Source organism: Trichosurus vulpecula, chromosome 8 (assembly GCF_011100635.1).
Source record: "Trichosurus vulpecula isolate mTriVul1 chromosome 8, mTriVul1.pri, whole genome shotgun sequence".
Classification (NCBI taxonomy): domain Eukaryota; kingdom Metazoa; phylum Chordata; class Mammalia; order Diprotodontia; family Phalangeridae; genus Trichosurus; species Trichosurus vulpecula.
Genome location: NC_050580.1, coordinates 53870399 through 53888006, shown reverse-complemented (window position 1 = coordinate 53888006; position 17608 = coordinate 53870399). Strand labels below are relative to the sequence as shown.

Here is a 17608-nt window from a genome sequence, read left to right as displayed (position 1 = left end):
CAAGTGCTTGAAGGGTTATATGTGAAAGGAGCAGAGTCATTTTGTTTGGCCCTAAAAAAGGATGGTAACAAAATATTACAACTAGCATCACCTCACAAACAAGCAAAAAGTGGTTGAAGCGGAAATTGGATCTGCAAAGAACTCTTCATGACATCCAAATGTTCCCTAGGGCATTTGTAGGTGAATGAAGGCAACAAATAGTTATGAAACAGAATAGATCTTCCAAAATTTCAGTGTTGATCTATTCTTGTCTATGACCATCCTATTTGGACTCTCCTACTTTAGTAGCCCATGTACCTGGGTGAAAAAGTGGTAATGATGTACACATAAAGAAAGCTAGGTAGATTTGGCCAAATATACAGAAGAAGGTGGTGCCATAATGTGCAAAACACTGAGCCTCAGACACTTACTAGCTGGGTGACTCCAGGCAAGTCACTTCACCCTGTTTGCCTCAGTTTACTCATAGGTAAAATGAGCTGCAGAAGGAAATAAAAAACCCGCATCTTTGCCAAGAAAACCCCCCAAAATGGGGTCACAGTGTTGGATATGACTGAAACAACTCGAAACAATAACAACACCATACGGAAGGCATCGTGCTAGAGGCATCATGATTTTATATGCACTTAAGGATAAGTTTTCAAGATCTCTCAAAGATGGTGAGATGACAAAAAGAATGGAAAAGATCATAGAAAGTACTATTAGCCAAAAAGGCCAAAAACCATTGGCAATGGTTGAGCCACATGGTAGCTTTCTCATTCTTACAAAGTCTGTATGATAATGGTCATGGTACACATCGAGCATATCCTCTATGAAAACTCAAGAATATGACCGGTAGATAAGTAGCTAACTTTCGCTAGTAGATCACATCTTTACTGTGGCACAGTTGACAGGAATTAAAAATGCAAATATTTTTGTGCCTATTATTTGTTGAAAACAAAACAAAACAAAATGAAATCCCCACCGATTTGTCTCAGCGGAACAAAATGCTCTCAAGGTGCTCATAGAGGCTCTTCTCCAACAAGGTGTCTCCCTTGAATACTTAAAACCATCCAGGATTCCGTGACAGATGGGACTGCAAAGATAACTTCATTCAACAATCTGCCAGAGATCCATATCCAGAAAGGCAGAAAACAAGGAGACAGATGTTTGCTAAATGTGTTTGCCAGCGCCATGAAGGACATCCTGCCAACTCCTCAATGGAAGAGAGATTCCCTGTTGATGACATTCTCCAGATGTTCACATTAGTGGATGACATTGGGTTGGCTACGCAGAGGCCTGAAAGACTACAGGGGTCTTCTCAATGAGATCCAGGGTCATTCAAAAGAGATCAGAAGAACAATCTACTCTCTAAAACAAAGAGAGACCCCCTCGGTCTGCTCTGCCTAGTGTCATCTCACCTGTTATACCTGCTACAAAGACTGTCAGGCTCTGTTAGGAATATTGTCCAAGTAATCTTCATGAATTCAAATCTGGCCTCAGATACTTACTAGCTGTGTGACCCTGGGCAAGTCACTGAACCCTGTTTGTCTCAGTTCCTCATCTGTAAAATGAACTGGAAAAGGAAATAGCAAATCGCTCCAATGTCTTTGCAAAGAAAACCCCAAATGGGGTCACAAAGAGTCAGACACGACTGAAAAATGACTGAATAACAACTTGGCAATCTTTCTAAAGTTCAGTAGCTTTAACTGACTTCTCAATGTTAACTAAATGCTATATCAACTCCTTAACCCGACATTCAAGTGCCTCTGAAATCTGCCTCCTCATTTTGTACTATTTTCCTTCCTATTCCTTTATATTCCAGCCAAACTGGCCTATTTGCACTTTCCCAATCTCATCTTGTCTTCTTCTAATTCTGTGTATCGATGCATGTAGTTCCCCATGTCTACAATGGACTCCCCATCATCTCCACCTGTTGTGATCCTTCTCTTCCTTTGAGACCCAGCATAAGGTGCTACATCCTCTAGGAAACTTTCCCTGGTACCCTATGCCCACCTCCTGTGGGCCTTTGCTCCCTTCTTGAATTTCTCCTGGCTTTCCTCTGTTTGATCTCAGTCAAAATACATTACATATCATAACATCACACTTTAATCATAGCTGCTCTTGTGTGTATTTTTCCTATGCCATTCTCCACCATAGACTGTAAACTCCATGACGGCATGTATGCCATGATTTTTCATCTTTTGAGTCTCCAAGGCTTAGCACAGTGGTGGTTGCACATAGCAGGTGCTCAATCCATTTCTATAGATCTGAATTGAAAGGTAGGGGTTTTCTCTGTACTTTTCTTCTAGGCTTGTTTGTCTACTGGACCTTGGGAACTAAATAGGCTGGTGGCTTTTGACACATAGAATCTTAGATGCCCGGGCATGAGAACACCATGACCAGCCCCCTGACTCTAAGACTAACCATTTCTCAAGCTATTATGCAAATGTAGCTAAAAGGAAGCCAGGCACATGGACAATTAATGTCAAGGAAATGATTTTATTCAACTGAGCGTGTAGCTGATGGCATGGTCTTACTGCTATATATTTGTTGAATCCCCTGGGAAAAATCCATGTGTTCAAGATTTTATGGCAATACAATTTGTCTGAACTTCCTGATTTTCTGGGCGATACCACTAGGACTCGCTTCATAGTTACAGGAGATAGAATAGTACAATTCTGGGGTAAGAGGACCTGGATTCAAATCCCACCTCTGATCCTTACTATGTAGTCATTTAATGACCCTAGGCATCAGTTTCCTTAGTGATACAAAGATGGATGACAAGACCAGAGACATCAAACATGCCTGCATTGTTGCCAACAATCTCTAGTATGCAGGAACCAGATTAAAATGTAATTGGGAAACATTTAACAAAATAAATAAAAATATAATAGAAAATAGATAATGATAATATGTAGTTTTCCAAGTTAATATGTGGCCTGCAGGGATCTTTATGTACAGTTTGATGGCCCCATTTCTATTTGAGTTTGACACCTTGCATTAGATGATCTCTGAGGTTCCCATCATTTCGTGATCTTGTGGGATAGAGTCCCCCTTACCCATATGACCATCCCTTCCCTGCCTTTGTGATCTAGACAAGTCACAATACTTTTAGGGACCTCAGTTACCCTCTCTGTAAAATGAAGGAGTTAGATTAGATGACCTTGAAAGCTCCTTCTGTGAGTCCCCAACTTCTCCAAGATCTACTTGGGTGAGAACTCCAAGCATATGTCAGAGTCAACAAGTCACTGGTGAGATGAGAGATAGAATCACTATTGGGAGAGACCACTAGGACCCAATGTTTCAATATTTAGCACTGTCCCCCCTTGCACACAAAAGGAAACACTAAATAGATTTTTACTGAAGGAAAACATGAGAAATATTAGTAGATGCACCCACACAAAAGCAGCCAGTTTCCTCTCACTGAATCTCTGTCCTCAGTACGCTTACCAGTTCTAAAGAATTCCTGCTCCTCACAGCCACAAAGCATTCCACTTCCTTTCACCCTCCCTCCCCCTCTCTGTAGCCCCATCACTTACTGAGAGAGTTGGAGTGCCCTCATCCTCCACGGTGACCACTAAGTGGTAGAAGCTCTGACGTTCTCGATCTGGTGGAGAGGGCCGGGTGGCGATCTCTCCAGTGACTCGGTCCATTCGGAAGGTCATATCCTCATTTCCTCCGGTGATGTAGTAGGACAGGACACTATTGATTCCAATGTCCCTGTCAGTAGCTATCACCTGGACGACAGCAGTGCCCCCACCCACGTTCTGTGAAAGAGACAGGGAGAAGGAGGTTACTCTAGATCCAAGGTGATGACATCAACATGTTGGTGCTCAGCCAAGGCTGAGGGCTGGTTTTGGAGAGGTATGTGACCTCAATATCCAGTAACCTCCATAATGTTTGATTCTATGGGCTATCTCTCCCTATCATGCTCGTTACTCAAAGAGATGGAGCTCTTAGATAATGCCTAGTTTGGCATGGGGCCCAACAATATGTTAGTATGGACTGACTCATTCTTGAGGTTGCATGAGAAAACCTTTTCTTTGGATAGTGGCTATCTGTGTGTGTCTGTGTTCTCTGGCTGATGGAGTAGGGTTCTCTTTCCCAGTCCTTGGGAATTGACAGGAGGAAAGAAAAGGGAGCATGGCCAAACAAATCGTGGTATGTGAATGTGATAGAATATTTTTGTACCAGAAGAACCACAAGTATAAGGAATTCAGAGAAATCTGGGAAGATTTATATAAACTGATGCAGAGAAAAGTAAATAAAATCTATAAAATGATGACCAGATCACCATATGGGAAAACAATGTTGAAAGACTTGAGTACTCTGATCCATGAGGGGACCAACTATGACCTCAGAGGACCGACAGTGAAATGTACCTCCTGCCTATTGGCAGAAAGGTGGTGGACCACAGGAGTGGAACAAGACATAAATCTTCAGACATGGCCAATATATTGGCTTGTTTCTCTAAGCTATACTTGGTTCTGTTAGTAGTGATGATGGAGGTAATCACTGGGAAATGCTGATATTTAAAAAAGAGTATCAATAAGAATTTTTTTTAAAAAGAAGGAAATGTACTCTGTATTCAGGATCCTTTCTATTTTGGAAGACTTTGTAATTCTAGCAGGATTTGGGGAGGAGCTGTAGGTGAAGAGGGATCCACAGCCTGGCATTTAAGACCCTCTATAATCTTGTCTTAATATATCCTATAAATTGGGACCCATTCCTCTATAGCCTTCATTAGCACATTAACTCTATAGTGCCTTATATTATTATCTATTCTTTGATATGTATAAGTCAACACTCAATCAACTAACAAGCAATTATTAAGTATCTATCATGTGCCAGGAACTGTGCTAAGTGCTGGGACACAACACAAAGTGAAACAGCCCTGCCCTCAAGGAGCTTCCATTCTATTGGGGGAGACAAATGTACACATGAGTATGTGTAGAATATAAAGAAAATGAATACAAGGTAGTTTCTGGAGAGAATTCCTTAAAAGTGTGGGGGAATCAGAGAAGTCCTCATGAAGAAGGTGGGGCTTGAGCTGAATTTTGAGGAAACCAGAGATCAGACAGGGCAGAGATGAGAAGGGAGAATAGTCATTAAGCACTGCAAGTGCAAAGACCTAGAGATGGGAAATTCAGCCTCTCAAATCTGTAGGTGGGCCCAGGGGGAGGGCCGGAGTATAGGGAAGTGAGTAAAGTTGATGTTAAGAGCTTTAAGTGCTATGAGGAGTTTATATTTGATCCTAGAGACAAAAATGAACCACTAGAATTTATGAGTGTGGGGAGTGGTGATGGTATCACACTTGCATTTTTGAGGAAGATCATTTTAGTCTGGGTGTTGGGGAGGATTGGAGTAGGGTGAGGCTTGAGGCAGGGAGACCCAAAAGGAAGCTATTTTCAAGTCCAAGAGGTGAGAATGGTGATAAGGGCTTGAACTTGGGTAGTGGTAATGTGAGTGGAGAGGAAGGAATGTGTGTGGGAGATGCTGTTGAGATAGAGACAAGAAGATCCAACAACTGATGGGATATGTGGGGTGAATGAGGGTAAGGCAGACAGAATGACACAAATTGTAAATCTGGGGGACTGGAAGGATGCTGGTGCCCTTGACGGTGACTGGGGAAGGTTTCTGGGAAGCCTGGTAGAAGTGTGGGTTTTGGGGAAAAACAATGAGTTCAGTGTTCAACCTGATGAGTTGGGGAAGCTTTCATAAAATCCAACATAATTTCTTAAATTATAAGCTCCTGGAGTGTAGCAACCATGTTTTCTATTGCTGTTCAATGCTCAGAGCTCCTGACAAAGGCCAGGGCATACCATAGGCACTACAAATACTTCACAGGATTTGAAAGTTGGAAGAGACCTCAGTGGTATTCTGGTAAAACCCACTATACCATCCCGAATTGTGGGGTCATCTAGCATTTGTTTGAAAACATCCAAAGAGGGGGAACTTGGACGGTTCTAAGTGTTAGGAAGCTCTTCCTGACATCAAGCCCAAGTTGACCTCTTTGCAAATTGCAAATAGAACCAAATAGAAGGGGTCTAATCTCTCTTTCATTTGTCAGCTCTTAGATAATGGAGTATGACTGTAACATCTCCCTTGAGTCTTCTCTTTTCTTGGCAAAACATCCCCAGTTACTCCAGCTAATCCTCATGTGACATGGATTCATGTCTCTCTAGATCCTAGAGCAGTGCCTAAGACAGTAAGTGCTTCATATATGCTTGTGGATTGATTGATTAATCTGAATGAGTGAATGCTGTTGGGGATGCTTAGGACACTATTGAGACTCAACAAATATTTATTGAATGAATGATTAAATAGGCCCTCATAGGCACTCAGGGCATAGGGGTAAGTGATTATAGAATGATGCAAGAATCCTTCTTGACTGTAACAGCAGTGTGGGTGTTTGAAGGTTAAGCTTACCTCATTCACGCTGACATTGTACCCAAAGGGGCTCTCAATGATGGGAGGATTATCGTTGACATCTAGAATGGTGACTCGCAAGATATGGTCTTTCTTTCTGGGAGGGGAGCCTCCATCAATTGCCACAATCTATGGGGGAGGGAGAGAAGAAAGCAGAAAAAGGTGATAATTATGGGATCATAGGAAAAAGAAGAGTTTATGGCTTTGGAATTTAACAATGACAAAGGCTGGCTGCCAGGAAGGAAGCTTGGAACCTACTGACTCACATCTGCCTCTTAGGCTGACCTGGACCATGCATTCAATTGGAAAGGGAAGACACAGAACGATGTTGGCTCACACCTGTCTGTCTTCCAACCTGCTTTGAGGCTGTGACCCTTGCTTGGATCTGTGGTTCTGACTTTGGACTCTGACTCTAGCTTGCTTGTCTCCTGGTTTTGACCCTCACTGGCCTGAGACCACATTTGTAGCTTGCTCTCCACCCCCTCCCCACCCCCTTCCCCTTGTCTGGCTCTTAGATGCCAGTTTCTGAGCTTGATCCTAGACCAAGGACCCTGCTTCTGGTTCCCATCTTTTGTCTTTAATGGGTTTACTGAAGTTGGCTGACAGACCCAGAGCTTCTGAAAGGTCTTTTCTGTGTGACACCTGAGGAGAACGACCCTAAGCTGGATGCAATAGCCAATGCCCAGGACAGGCAGGACATTCTTTCTTGGAGCAGGCATCTGGGTTGGCTCTGTCCTGAACAGCACTCTGCCAGGGCTCCCCAGACCTCATCTGAGCTACAAGATAGCAACAATGGACAAGTTGAATTTGCTTATCAAGGTATATCTTCTTAAAACAAGAGACCATATAGTTTAGTGGATAGTGCACTGACCTTGGAATCAGAAAAAACTCAAGTTCAAAACCTGCCTTTGACACAACTAGCCATGTGGCCACAGTCAAGTTGCTTTATTCTTTTTAGTCACAAGTGACTCTCTGAGATTTTAGGTTCTATGTCATTTCTTATCTATACCAGTTAACTTCCTTTCTTTTTAAAAAATGTTAATGTGATGCAAAAACATCTTTATGATTCTTAAATTATCATCATTTCCTAATCTGCCTTTCCCTGACCCCACTTCCTTTAGTGCCAAATTGTCTCTTGTTACAAAGAAAAAAAAACCCAGAAAAAGTTGGTTAATTTTCTGAGATATGTTCCCATACTTCATCTCATTTGATTCCTATAACACCCCTGTAGATAGGGTAGGTATTATTTTCCTCAGTTTTCAGATGAGGAAACTGAGACATGCAGTAAGTTAGTGACAGGGCAGTACTGAAGCCTCCCCAAACCACTTTTAGTTCTCAAGGCAGCCCCTATAGAAACCTTAGTCATTTCCCTCTCTGTGAACACAAGACTTCTCTATCTACCCCTTCTCGTTCTCCTCCAATGGAATGACAATGAATAGCGGCTCAGAGTCAAAGATCTAGATTCTTACATGTACTGCCTGTGTGACCATGGGTAAGTCAGGGAACCTCTATATCTTTCTGGAAACTCACTGTGATGCCAAATTACAGACAAATGGCTTCTCTGTGTACTTCCTGCCTTGTGCAATCCATACTGACCCAGCTGTATGGACCAATGGGAAAGAAACCAAACTGGTAGGGAGAGTAGATTATAGGATCATAGATTTAGAGCTAGAAGGAACCAAAGAGGCCATCTGGTCCAACACGGACATTTTGTAGATGAGGAGGTTTATAAGGGTTAGGTGACATACCTAAGGCCATATAGGAATTAAATGGCAGAGTTGAGACTTTGACCCAGATTTGACTCCAGATTCAAGGGTACCATCATGGAATGGACTATGTGGCCATCATCAAAACTCTCTAAGGTAATAAGTTTTGCTCCACTGAGTCAGAGCTCTCAGGGTTCTAGAGCATCCCAGGTTAGATGGACAGGGCCTACTTACCTTGAGAATATAATGTTCTAATTCTTCTCTGTCCAGGGGCCTGGCCACAAACACCTCACCGATGGAGTCATTAGTGGTGAGAATTTCAAAGGCCCCACCAGTGTTTCCTGAGGCCAGGTAGAAAGACACCTGCCAGGGCAAGAAGAGGTGATATTGAGAGGGAGAGCTGGGAAGGTGGGAGGAGTGAGAGAACAATGGAGGCAGAGGTGTGTGATGGTAAATGTTTAGCAACCAGCTCTCTGAAAAAAAATACACATGACATATTTTTAATTTAATCTATATTATTAAAATTTTCTCCATCACTTTCTTAAGTCTAGACAATCAACAGAACAACAAAGCAAACACTGACTTGTAGCTGTTTGCTGATTTCTGAGGTATAAATGCTCACATTGAAAATTTTGAAAATTTAACAATCAGCTCTCTTGAGCAGATGGCCCAAGCACACCTGAGTGGAAGTCCCCATTCTGTCCTTACTCTATTGTAGCTTAAGCAGGATGGTCCAAATGTTTGAACCTTATCCAAGCTTACTCTCTGGAGAAATACGGACCACTTTCTTTGCAAGTGCTAACTTGCAAAATAAGTGTGACGAAGTAGTTTATCAGGTAATGCCCTTAAATGTTTCCACCCACTCCAAAAGGCTGGTGTACTCTTATGGTGGGACTGTTTATGTCTTAAACTGACTTCTCTGTGAACATGTTGTGGCCTCACACCCAATTAAAATGTAAAATCTCTGAGGGCAGGGCCAGTCTCACTTTCTATTTGTACTTTGGTGCCAAGCACAGTGCCTGGCACAGGACCTGGACTTAATAAATGCTTATTTGTTGTTTGATGGATAAGTGCCGGTGATGACATGGCCTTGTCATGTCCAGCCGACTGGACAATCAATTAATTGTCTCCTATGGGTTAAGCTGGGTTCAGAGTCAAAGATCTAGATTCTTATGTGTACTGCCTGTGTCCTGCCCGGCCTGGGGATATAAAGAAAGGCAAAAGATAGTCCCTGTCCTCAGGAAACTCCCAGTCTACAGGGAACAAGGGACTAGGGGTGGTTATAAGACTTACATCTGAGTCTCAGTTCCTCTGATGTGTCCTCATAATTTTCCCAGGATAGAGCTCCATAAAAGAACATAAATTGTATAAAATGACAGACTTTCTTTTTCTTTTTTTTTAAAAACAAACTTACTTTCAAAGGGATCAAAGGGAGCTAATGTAATCACATCATGCCAGGTTGTTTCATAGATTCAGAGGCCATCTGGTCCAACCTTCTCATTGTACAGATGAGGAAACTGAGGCCCAGATGGAGAAAATGATTTGCCCAACCAAGGTCATACACAGCGTGAGGTATCACAGCTGGGATCTGAACACAAGTCATCTGACTCTGGATCTGGGTTTGGTGCTTGGGGATGCATAGTATTGTGTGCTCGCCATGAATGTAAACTCATTGAGGGCAGGGACTGAGTTGTTTTGACCTTTGTATCACCAGGACAGCGTGCCTTAATGAATAGTGGATCATAGTCAGGAAGACTTGGCTTCAGCACCTGCCTCTGATGTTGTGCGATCATGGGTAAGTCAGTCAATATCTCAGTGATTCTGAGATGCTAAGTTACTGACAAGTTGGGGATCTTCATTGGCAGAGGCAAGTTCTAGCCTGGGAGCTCCCAAATGGTGAAAACACAGATCGAGACCAAAAGAATACCCACAGTGCCTAGCTAGGTGCTGGATACATTTCGGATAAATGTTTGTTTGAATTTGCTTGAATGATTTGGGAGCTATGGGGTCGTGGGTAAGCACGTGCCTCCATGTTGTACACGTAGAGTGTGCAAATGTGCTTACTGTGATTTGTAGTTCATGTGATTGACAGCTCAAGAAAGGTATCACACTCAGGATGCACATGCTGAGGAGGAGGCAGCTGGTGCCAGGAACTCCCTCCTTGGGAGCTTGGACAGCACCTTCTATCTTGCTTGGTCCAAACTTGAGCTTGAAGGAAGAACTCCATTTGGCCTGCTCTGTCTTCAGCTCAAAGCCAAGTTTGAGCTGACTGTGTTTATGAACAATGAAAGCCCTGACGACCTCCCTCCCCTCTAGCTGAGTTGTCCACGCTGCCCTTTCCACTGGGGAGACCATGGGAGGGAACTTGGGTGGCGCAGTGTGCCCCCTACCTGCCCATTGCTGCCTATGTCAGCATCTCGAGCTGTGACCACTGCTACCCGTCGTCCCACGGCGTAGTCCTCAGGCACGCTGACGGCTGAGTCAGAAGTCGGGTCAAATTGAGGGCTGTTGTCATTCTCATCCAACACTGTGATGTAGACCTGGGAAGGATGGAAGGATGTGGTCAGAGGCCCCCGTTCTCCCTGACTCAGGTCCTCCTCAGCCCAAAGGTGGGCCGTTAGAGGCCATGCGAGACCTCCACATTGTCCCAGCTCCACACTCCTCATGCAACACAACAATGGTGTCCTGATAGATGTGGGTTGAAATCCAAGTCCACCTTGAGCAGTAAAGGAAGAAAAACTGCCAGGGCTGGAAGATGGGCATGGCCTGGGGTGGAGCAGATCATCTACCTGGGTTCTACCACTTTTAACCCAGCCCAGTGTTTTTACAGAATGGGCCCAAGCTTATCTTTGCAGAGTAAGGGTTGGGGTGTAGGGTAGGAGGAGGCTGAGTGATCTGGGGCAGGGAAAGGAACAAAAGGCTTCCATGCTTGCCAGTGTGACTTATTGATGTAAAATGAGGAACATGCAAAGTACATGCAAATTCACACATTTATTTTGAGTCAATAGCTCTGACCTTTTTGTGAAGTGGCTGAATATGCTGACTAGGGATTCCAAGGTGTGTTCTTCATGTTACCCACGTAACAAGTTACTATATTCACACACGTGTACGTGCATACATGCGCACGCACACACACACACACACACACACACACACACACACACACACACTCATTCTTAGCACAGGGTATTCCTTGCCCTGGCTACTTCCCATTTTATGTGGCTGTGAGGTTTTCTGGGGAAGGGAAGAAGGGGTGACTAAGTCTTTAGCTTTGAGCCTCTTTTCCTGATCCATACACTGTGGAGTTTGCATGGTTTCCTATAGATTATGTGAGCATCTGTACTCTTCTTTAGTTCAGAGGAAATAGGGTTTTTTCCTCTGTTAATTTGTAATTGTTTTCCTTCCCTCTTTAGGCCTAATTTCATTCTTTATGATCCAACTCTTTGGTGGTGGGAGAGAAATGAATGATCCTGAACCCCTGCGCCTTTTTGACCCTTCCTCCCTGCCCCCTCTCCTCTTATAGGGAGCATGGTAAGGAAGGATTTGTTCTCTGTGCTCCTCCCAAAGATCTTGGATGTGGCTTCGACTTTGTCTGATGCTAAAAGCTCAAGACTTGAAGTGTATGTGTGTGTGCATGTGTGTGTGTGTGTGTGTGTGTGTGTGTGTGTGTATGGGAGTGAAGGCATCTTCATAAATCATAAATCATAAGGCATCTTCATAAATCATAAATCATCTAAAACCATCTCACCATCATTCCTTTCTGGATAAACTATTCCATTTCTTCATGGCCAAACCATGCTACTTGCTCATGCCCCCCAACTAGTTATAGTGTTTTAGAGCTAGAATGAGCCTTAGAGATAATTTTACAGATGAGAAAACTGAGGCTTAAACATCTCATTTCCTTATTTCACTCTAATGAAATAGTACTCAAACTACTTAATTTTTTGCTCAATGTCACAGCACCTGGGAACTCTAACTGTCTCAAATTAAGGAAAAAGTCATTGGAACCAAGGAAAATTTGGGCAGTTTGACCAATTAGCAGGAGGGGTTGTGGGTCCCCAAGGCTTCTGTGGCCATGCCTCTGAGGGTGCACCAAAAGGCAGGTTACAGTTATTCCAGGGTCTGTTTTATCTGTGCTCATTTTTTCATGATTGTCTTGTAGCCAAAGCTGCAGAGAGCAGTGCCAAGACTGGGGTCCTTTGACCTTGGCCATGGTGAGGGTGCCGAGACTTTAAGAAGGAGCAGGCAGATTGCTAGTCATGAGGAGAGCTGGGCCCTTGAGTGGGGAAGCTGACCAATGCAGGGGTTAGAAGAGTGGAGAATCAGAGAAAGAGGAGCCCAGGAATGTGGTTGACCTTTCTGTGGTAATGTCATGGGGGCAGGGACACCCTGTTTCCCCTTTTCAGCATCTTGAGGTGGGAAGATGCTCAGGGCTGACAAACCCCATGACTGTCATTAGAGAACCCTTGCATTTGAGTCTGTCTGCCCTGGCCCTACATCTCAGGGACAGGGTGGGGGAAGAAGAGGCTTCTGGGGAGGGGAGAAAGGTAGAGCTGAGTTGTGGTTTCAGGTTCCTGATCTGAGACTTAGCAGAGGAAACTGTGTCACCTTTAAAAGGCCCCTGCCCACACTCCCCCACATGTTAGAGAGAGTTTGGGGGTGGAGGGAGAAAAGAGTTGGTATATTTAAGGCAGCACCCCTGCCTGAGGTTCTGCTAAAGGAATCTGGAGGATAGAAATCAGGGTGGCCCTTCTCCTTATCAAGGCAACCCCCTTTAAATGCATAAGTGATCCCATTCTATCCCATCTTCTCCAGCAGATTGCTCCCCCTGTCATCCATTCTCTCACTTATCTTAAAACTTTCCCAATCACCTGGCTGCCTACAAACTTGCCCTTGTCTCCCCATCCTCAAAGACCCTCATCTGATCCATCCATGCCCAGTAGCTACTGTCTCATATCTCTCCTTCCATCAGTAGCTAAACTCCTTGAGAAGGCTGTCTATGATGGGTGTTGCTACTTCCTTTCCTCTCACCCTCTTCTTATCTTTCTGCGGTCTGGCTTCCAACCTCATCATTCAATTGAAACTTCTCTTTCCAAAGTCCCTAACACTCTCTTGATGGCCCAATCGAATGCCCTTTTCTCAATCCTTATCCTTCTTGACTTCTCTGAAGCCTTTGGCACATTGACCTCCATCTTCCCCTTGATGGTCTTCTTAGGCTTTCTCCTGGTTCTTCCCGTTCCTATCTGATCATTCCTTCTGGGTCTTCTTTGCTGGATCTTCAATCAGGCCATGTCCACTAATTGTTGGCATCCCACAGGGCTCTGTCCTGGACCCTCTTCCCTTCTTCTAGGCTATATTAGTAGGTACTCCCATCAGATCCCATGGATTCAATGATCATCTCTAGGCTGATGATTCTCAGATCTACATATGCAGTCCTAATCTCTCCTAACCTCTAGTCTCATATCTCCAACTGTTTTTCCGAGATTGCAAACTCTATGTCCTATAGGCATCTTAAACTCAACATGTTTAAAACCGACCCTGCCCTCCAAACTCTCCTGTTACTCCCTGTATACACCACTTTCTCTCCTCTAACACTGGCACCATCCTGGTGCAGACCCTTCCCTCACCACCATATTATTGCAGTAAAGCCCACTGGCTGGTCTCCTTGACACAAGCTTCTGGCAACTCAGCTGCCAAAGGGATTTTCCTAAAGAGCAGATCTCTTTCACTGGATCTTCCAATGGAAACTCCAGTGGTTCCCTATCACCTCTAGGAGAATGTGGGGGAGAAAAGAACACTTGGGTGGGGATGGAAATCAGCAAGAGCTAAATGGAGAACATTATTGGTGCCTGAGCTGATCCTTGAAGTATTCCAAAAAGCAGAGAGATGAGGAGGGAGTAAATGCAGGGAAGCAGGAGATCACACTTTAATTTGGGGAGTAGCCATGGTCCAGTTTGCATGGAATATGGTGTACTTATGGGGACCTAACAGGGAAGGGTAAGTTGGGACTAGAGATCTTGGAGGTCCTTAAATATGAAGCTTCTGAAGTTTATCCTCAGGACAGTAGGGGGTTGCTGAAGGCTTTTGAGTATTAGAGTGACATTAGAATGGAAACTGTACCTTAGGAAGGTGATATTGGCAGCTGTGTGGAGGATGGAATGGAGAAGAGAGAAAGCAGAGACCATAGAGACCGTCATGGAAGCTACTGCAATAATTCTGGTGAGAATTGAGAAGGATCTGAACCATGATGGTGGTGACCATATGAGTATAGAGAAGCAGGAAGATGTTGCCAAGATGGCATCAATGAAACTTGGCACCTAATTGGATCAGGGTGTAGTGGAGGGGGAAGAGTCCAAGATAAGGAGCTGAGGGAACTGGGGGGATGGTAATGTCATTGCCAGAAAGAAGGGAGTTAGGAGAAGGGGCAGGTGGAGGCAGATGGATGGTTTCAGTTTTGGGCATATTGAGGATGTGTGGCTGATCTTTGTCTCAGGCATACTGAGATGAAGTAAGGAGGGATCTCTTCCGAGGTTAGGTGATTCTGGGGGGAGTCACACAAGCACTTGTGGGAACAGAAGTGAGCCAGCCTGCAGCAGCAGCTCAGGGGATATGGTCCAGTATCAAGTAGGAAATGAGGACTAGATGACCTTGAAGGTCCTTTCCAGCTCTAACTCTATGGTCCCACCAGTAAGGACAAAACACTCAGGAAAGGGTGGGTCAGGGGACCAGTTTCTTTACAGTGTCACAGACCAAATGGCATGACAGCTGCTCAAAGCCAACCTGTCCCTTCATGAATTGCATTGGAACCTCTACCGGGCAACCAGACGCAGATGATTCTCAATTTTCTTGATGGAGGCAGTGATGCAAATAGCCTAAAGATAGTTATGTCTGGCTTTTGAAATGCATGATACGCTATTTCTCCCACAGCAAATTTTCCTTTCCAGTGACTCTCTTAGGCCAATATTAAAATGAGCTTATTCATCCTGAGCACGCACCGACTGACCACAAAGGGGGAGGGGGATGGCGAGAGCAAGGTGCCAAAGCCCAAGCCAGGAGGCTAGGGGAATCCTGCCTGGGATGGGACCCACACAGTGGATGAGCCACACCTGGATAATAGAAAACTGTCTACAATTGGGACTCTTTGATTCTTCTAGGCAGGTAGGTGGTTAGTAAATAAGTGTAGAGTCAGTAAGATCAGAGTTTGAATCCCACCTCGCACTAGCTGTGTGATCCTGAGCAAGTCACCGAACTCCTGTCAGCCTCAGTTTCCCCAAATGTAAAATAATAACAAGAGCTTACATTGAGATAGTGCCTACTGTACGCCAGTAACTTTGCCAGGCACTTTACGAATATCATCTCATCTTTAAAATGGGGATGATAATAGCACTGAACTCCCAAGATTATTGTAAGGATCAAATGAAGGAATAATTATAGATTGCAAACCTTTAAGCATCATGTATAAACGATAGCTATTCTTCTCCTTCTCCTCCTCTTCCTCCTCCTTTTCCTCCTCCCAAACCCAAGCACTAATGTCTACCTGGTCAGCCACTGCATCTTTTTCTAGGACTATGTTTTCCCTTCTCCTTCCCTTTTGGAATGTCAACAATTCATTCTGAATTATTCCCTTCCTTCAAAGCCAATTGAAGTGATAAGATCATAGGTTTTGAACTGGAAGGCCCTTGGGGACCATCTAGTGCAACCTCCTCATTTTGTAGATGGGAAAACTGAGACCCAGAGAGATCCCAAGGGTGAAGAGGGAATCTATGCGGAGAATCCCAGTGGCCAATCTGCAACTCGAACTCAGGCCTTTTGGCTGCAAAGCCAGAACTTTCCCCTTGTAGCAACCTGCTTCTCAAGTCTTGTAGTTCTGAAGAAGTCTCCTCTGGCTATTATATCCTTAAGTGATCTCCTCTTTCCCTGAGATCTCTTCGATGCACGAATCTATCAACAAATCTAGCACTTGGCCAAGAACTGTTCTCATGGGTGGCTTTCCATTTTGTGTGTCAGCCTAGTTTAAATGTACTGCCCTCACCCCACTGGGACTTAACACTGTCCTGGGCACCTAGAAAGACTGTGATCAACACTTATTGAGCTGTTTGGCAGAGTTGGGTTAAGGGTAGAAGACCAGAACAGAGAATATCCACGCAGGGAAGGGGTGAAGAGCTGCTGAGCTCTCTGCTTAGAACTGTCCACTGGAAGGAAGCAGAGCTAGCTGAAAGCTCATGGCTAAGTCTCATGCAGGGGCTAGAGCAGACAGTGCCCACAGACCAGAAGACAAAAAGGGAAAATAAACCAGAGCATCCTTCTACTCACCTTCTGCAGAGGGGACAGCCGGAAAGAAGTAGAGAAAAACACAATGGTTATTGATTCAGTTGGTCCTTCTAGTTGGTACTTAGATGGCCAATGGAAGGAGGGTCCAGTAGAAGAACTTGGGTGTCTGACTTCATGATGATGTATGGGGGAGGATGCCCTGACTGTCTTATATCATCCTAACTCCCCCTGCTGGGTTCTAATGCCCAGAGTATGAGTTTGGGAAATCTGGTCCAGGTGGGCCCTGAGAAGAGTCTGTTTCATGCTATAGCTTAGACCCAGCAGCATGATTCTGGGAAGAATGGGACAATCATAGATTCAAGGCTATTCTAGGCCACTAAGATCCTAGGACCAGTTCTGGAATCTACTTCTTGCCCTGTTCTCCCAACCTAAACTGATACCCATTCCTTTTTACCTCATCTCTCCTGTTTAGACTTTGTCTTCCTCCAAGGGTCTGTCAAAGCTCTCTGGGCTACAAGCTGTCAAACAGGCTAGCTCTCTGTATCACTCTTGGTGGGCATTGACTTACCACAGTAGAATCAATTTTGGGACCCCCATCATCTGCCACGACTGTTAGGGTATAAAAGTCTCCTTTCTCCCTGTCCACCAGTCCCTTGACAGTGATCACACCCTGTTGGGGAGAGGGAGGATCCAGATGGGGAGTGACCAAAGGGAGCAAGTAGGCAGTTAGTTTGCTGACCACGCCCCCACGCCCATCCTTGCCATGCCCTCTAACTTACCGTGACTGAATCAATTTTGAAGAGGGCCCGGGCTTGGGGGCTGGTGTAAGGGTCAAATCTGTAGACTATCGGGTTGATGTTGTCAATGGAGAATGCTTGTACCCTCACCACCTCAGAGCCCCAGGGCAGGTTCTCCATGATGGCAGCCTCATAGGAAACATTGGAGAACTGCACGGCCTCATCCAGCTCATTGAGGAGAGTGATGTAGACGTTACAGAAGCCCTGGTTGAACGGGGGCGCCTGGTCGGTGGCTGACACATTCATCAGGTAGCTTGTCTTGGTCTCATAGTCCAGATAGTCAATGGTGATAATGAGACCTGTGCTCTCATCAATCTCAAACTTCCCCTCTGAGCCTGACAGGATGCGGTAGATCACCAGCCCTCCATCCCCTGGAAGTAGGGCAGAAGTTTGTGTATCTCATTTACAAAACAATCCTTCCCCTTC

The 17608-nt window shown here is 44.7% G+C and overlaps 1 protein-coding gene across 2 annotated transcripts in view; it reads right to left on the bottom strand.

The window, feature by feature from the left end:
• CDH23 (cadherin related 23) overlaps window positions 1–17608 on the bottom strand; it is a 552108-nt gene that overhangs the window by 100344 nt on the left and 434156 nt on the right. Inside the window, exons 30-36 of one of the 2 annotated variants that reach the window (XM_036735220.1) lie at window positions 17165–17553; window positions 16954–17055; window positions 16428–16430; window positions 10505–10654; window positions 8349–8477; window positions 6409–6537; window positions 3519–3746 (exon numbers count right to left, since the gene is read on the bottom strand). In XM_036735220.1, coding sequence (XP_036591115.1) covers window positions 3519–3746; window positions 6409–6537; window positions 8349–8477; window positions 10505–10654; window positions 16428–16430; window positions 16954–17055; window positions 17165–17553 — 1130 coding nt within the window. The remainder of the gene's footprint in view (window positions 1–3518; window positions 3747–6408; window positions 6538–8348; window positions 8478–10504; window positions 10655–16427; window positions 16431–16953; window positions 17056–17164; window positions 17554–17608) is intronic. The other variant, XM_036735219.1, reaches the window with a different exon arrangement.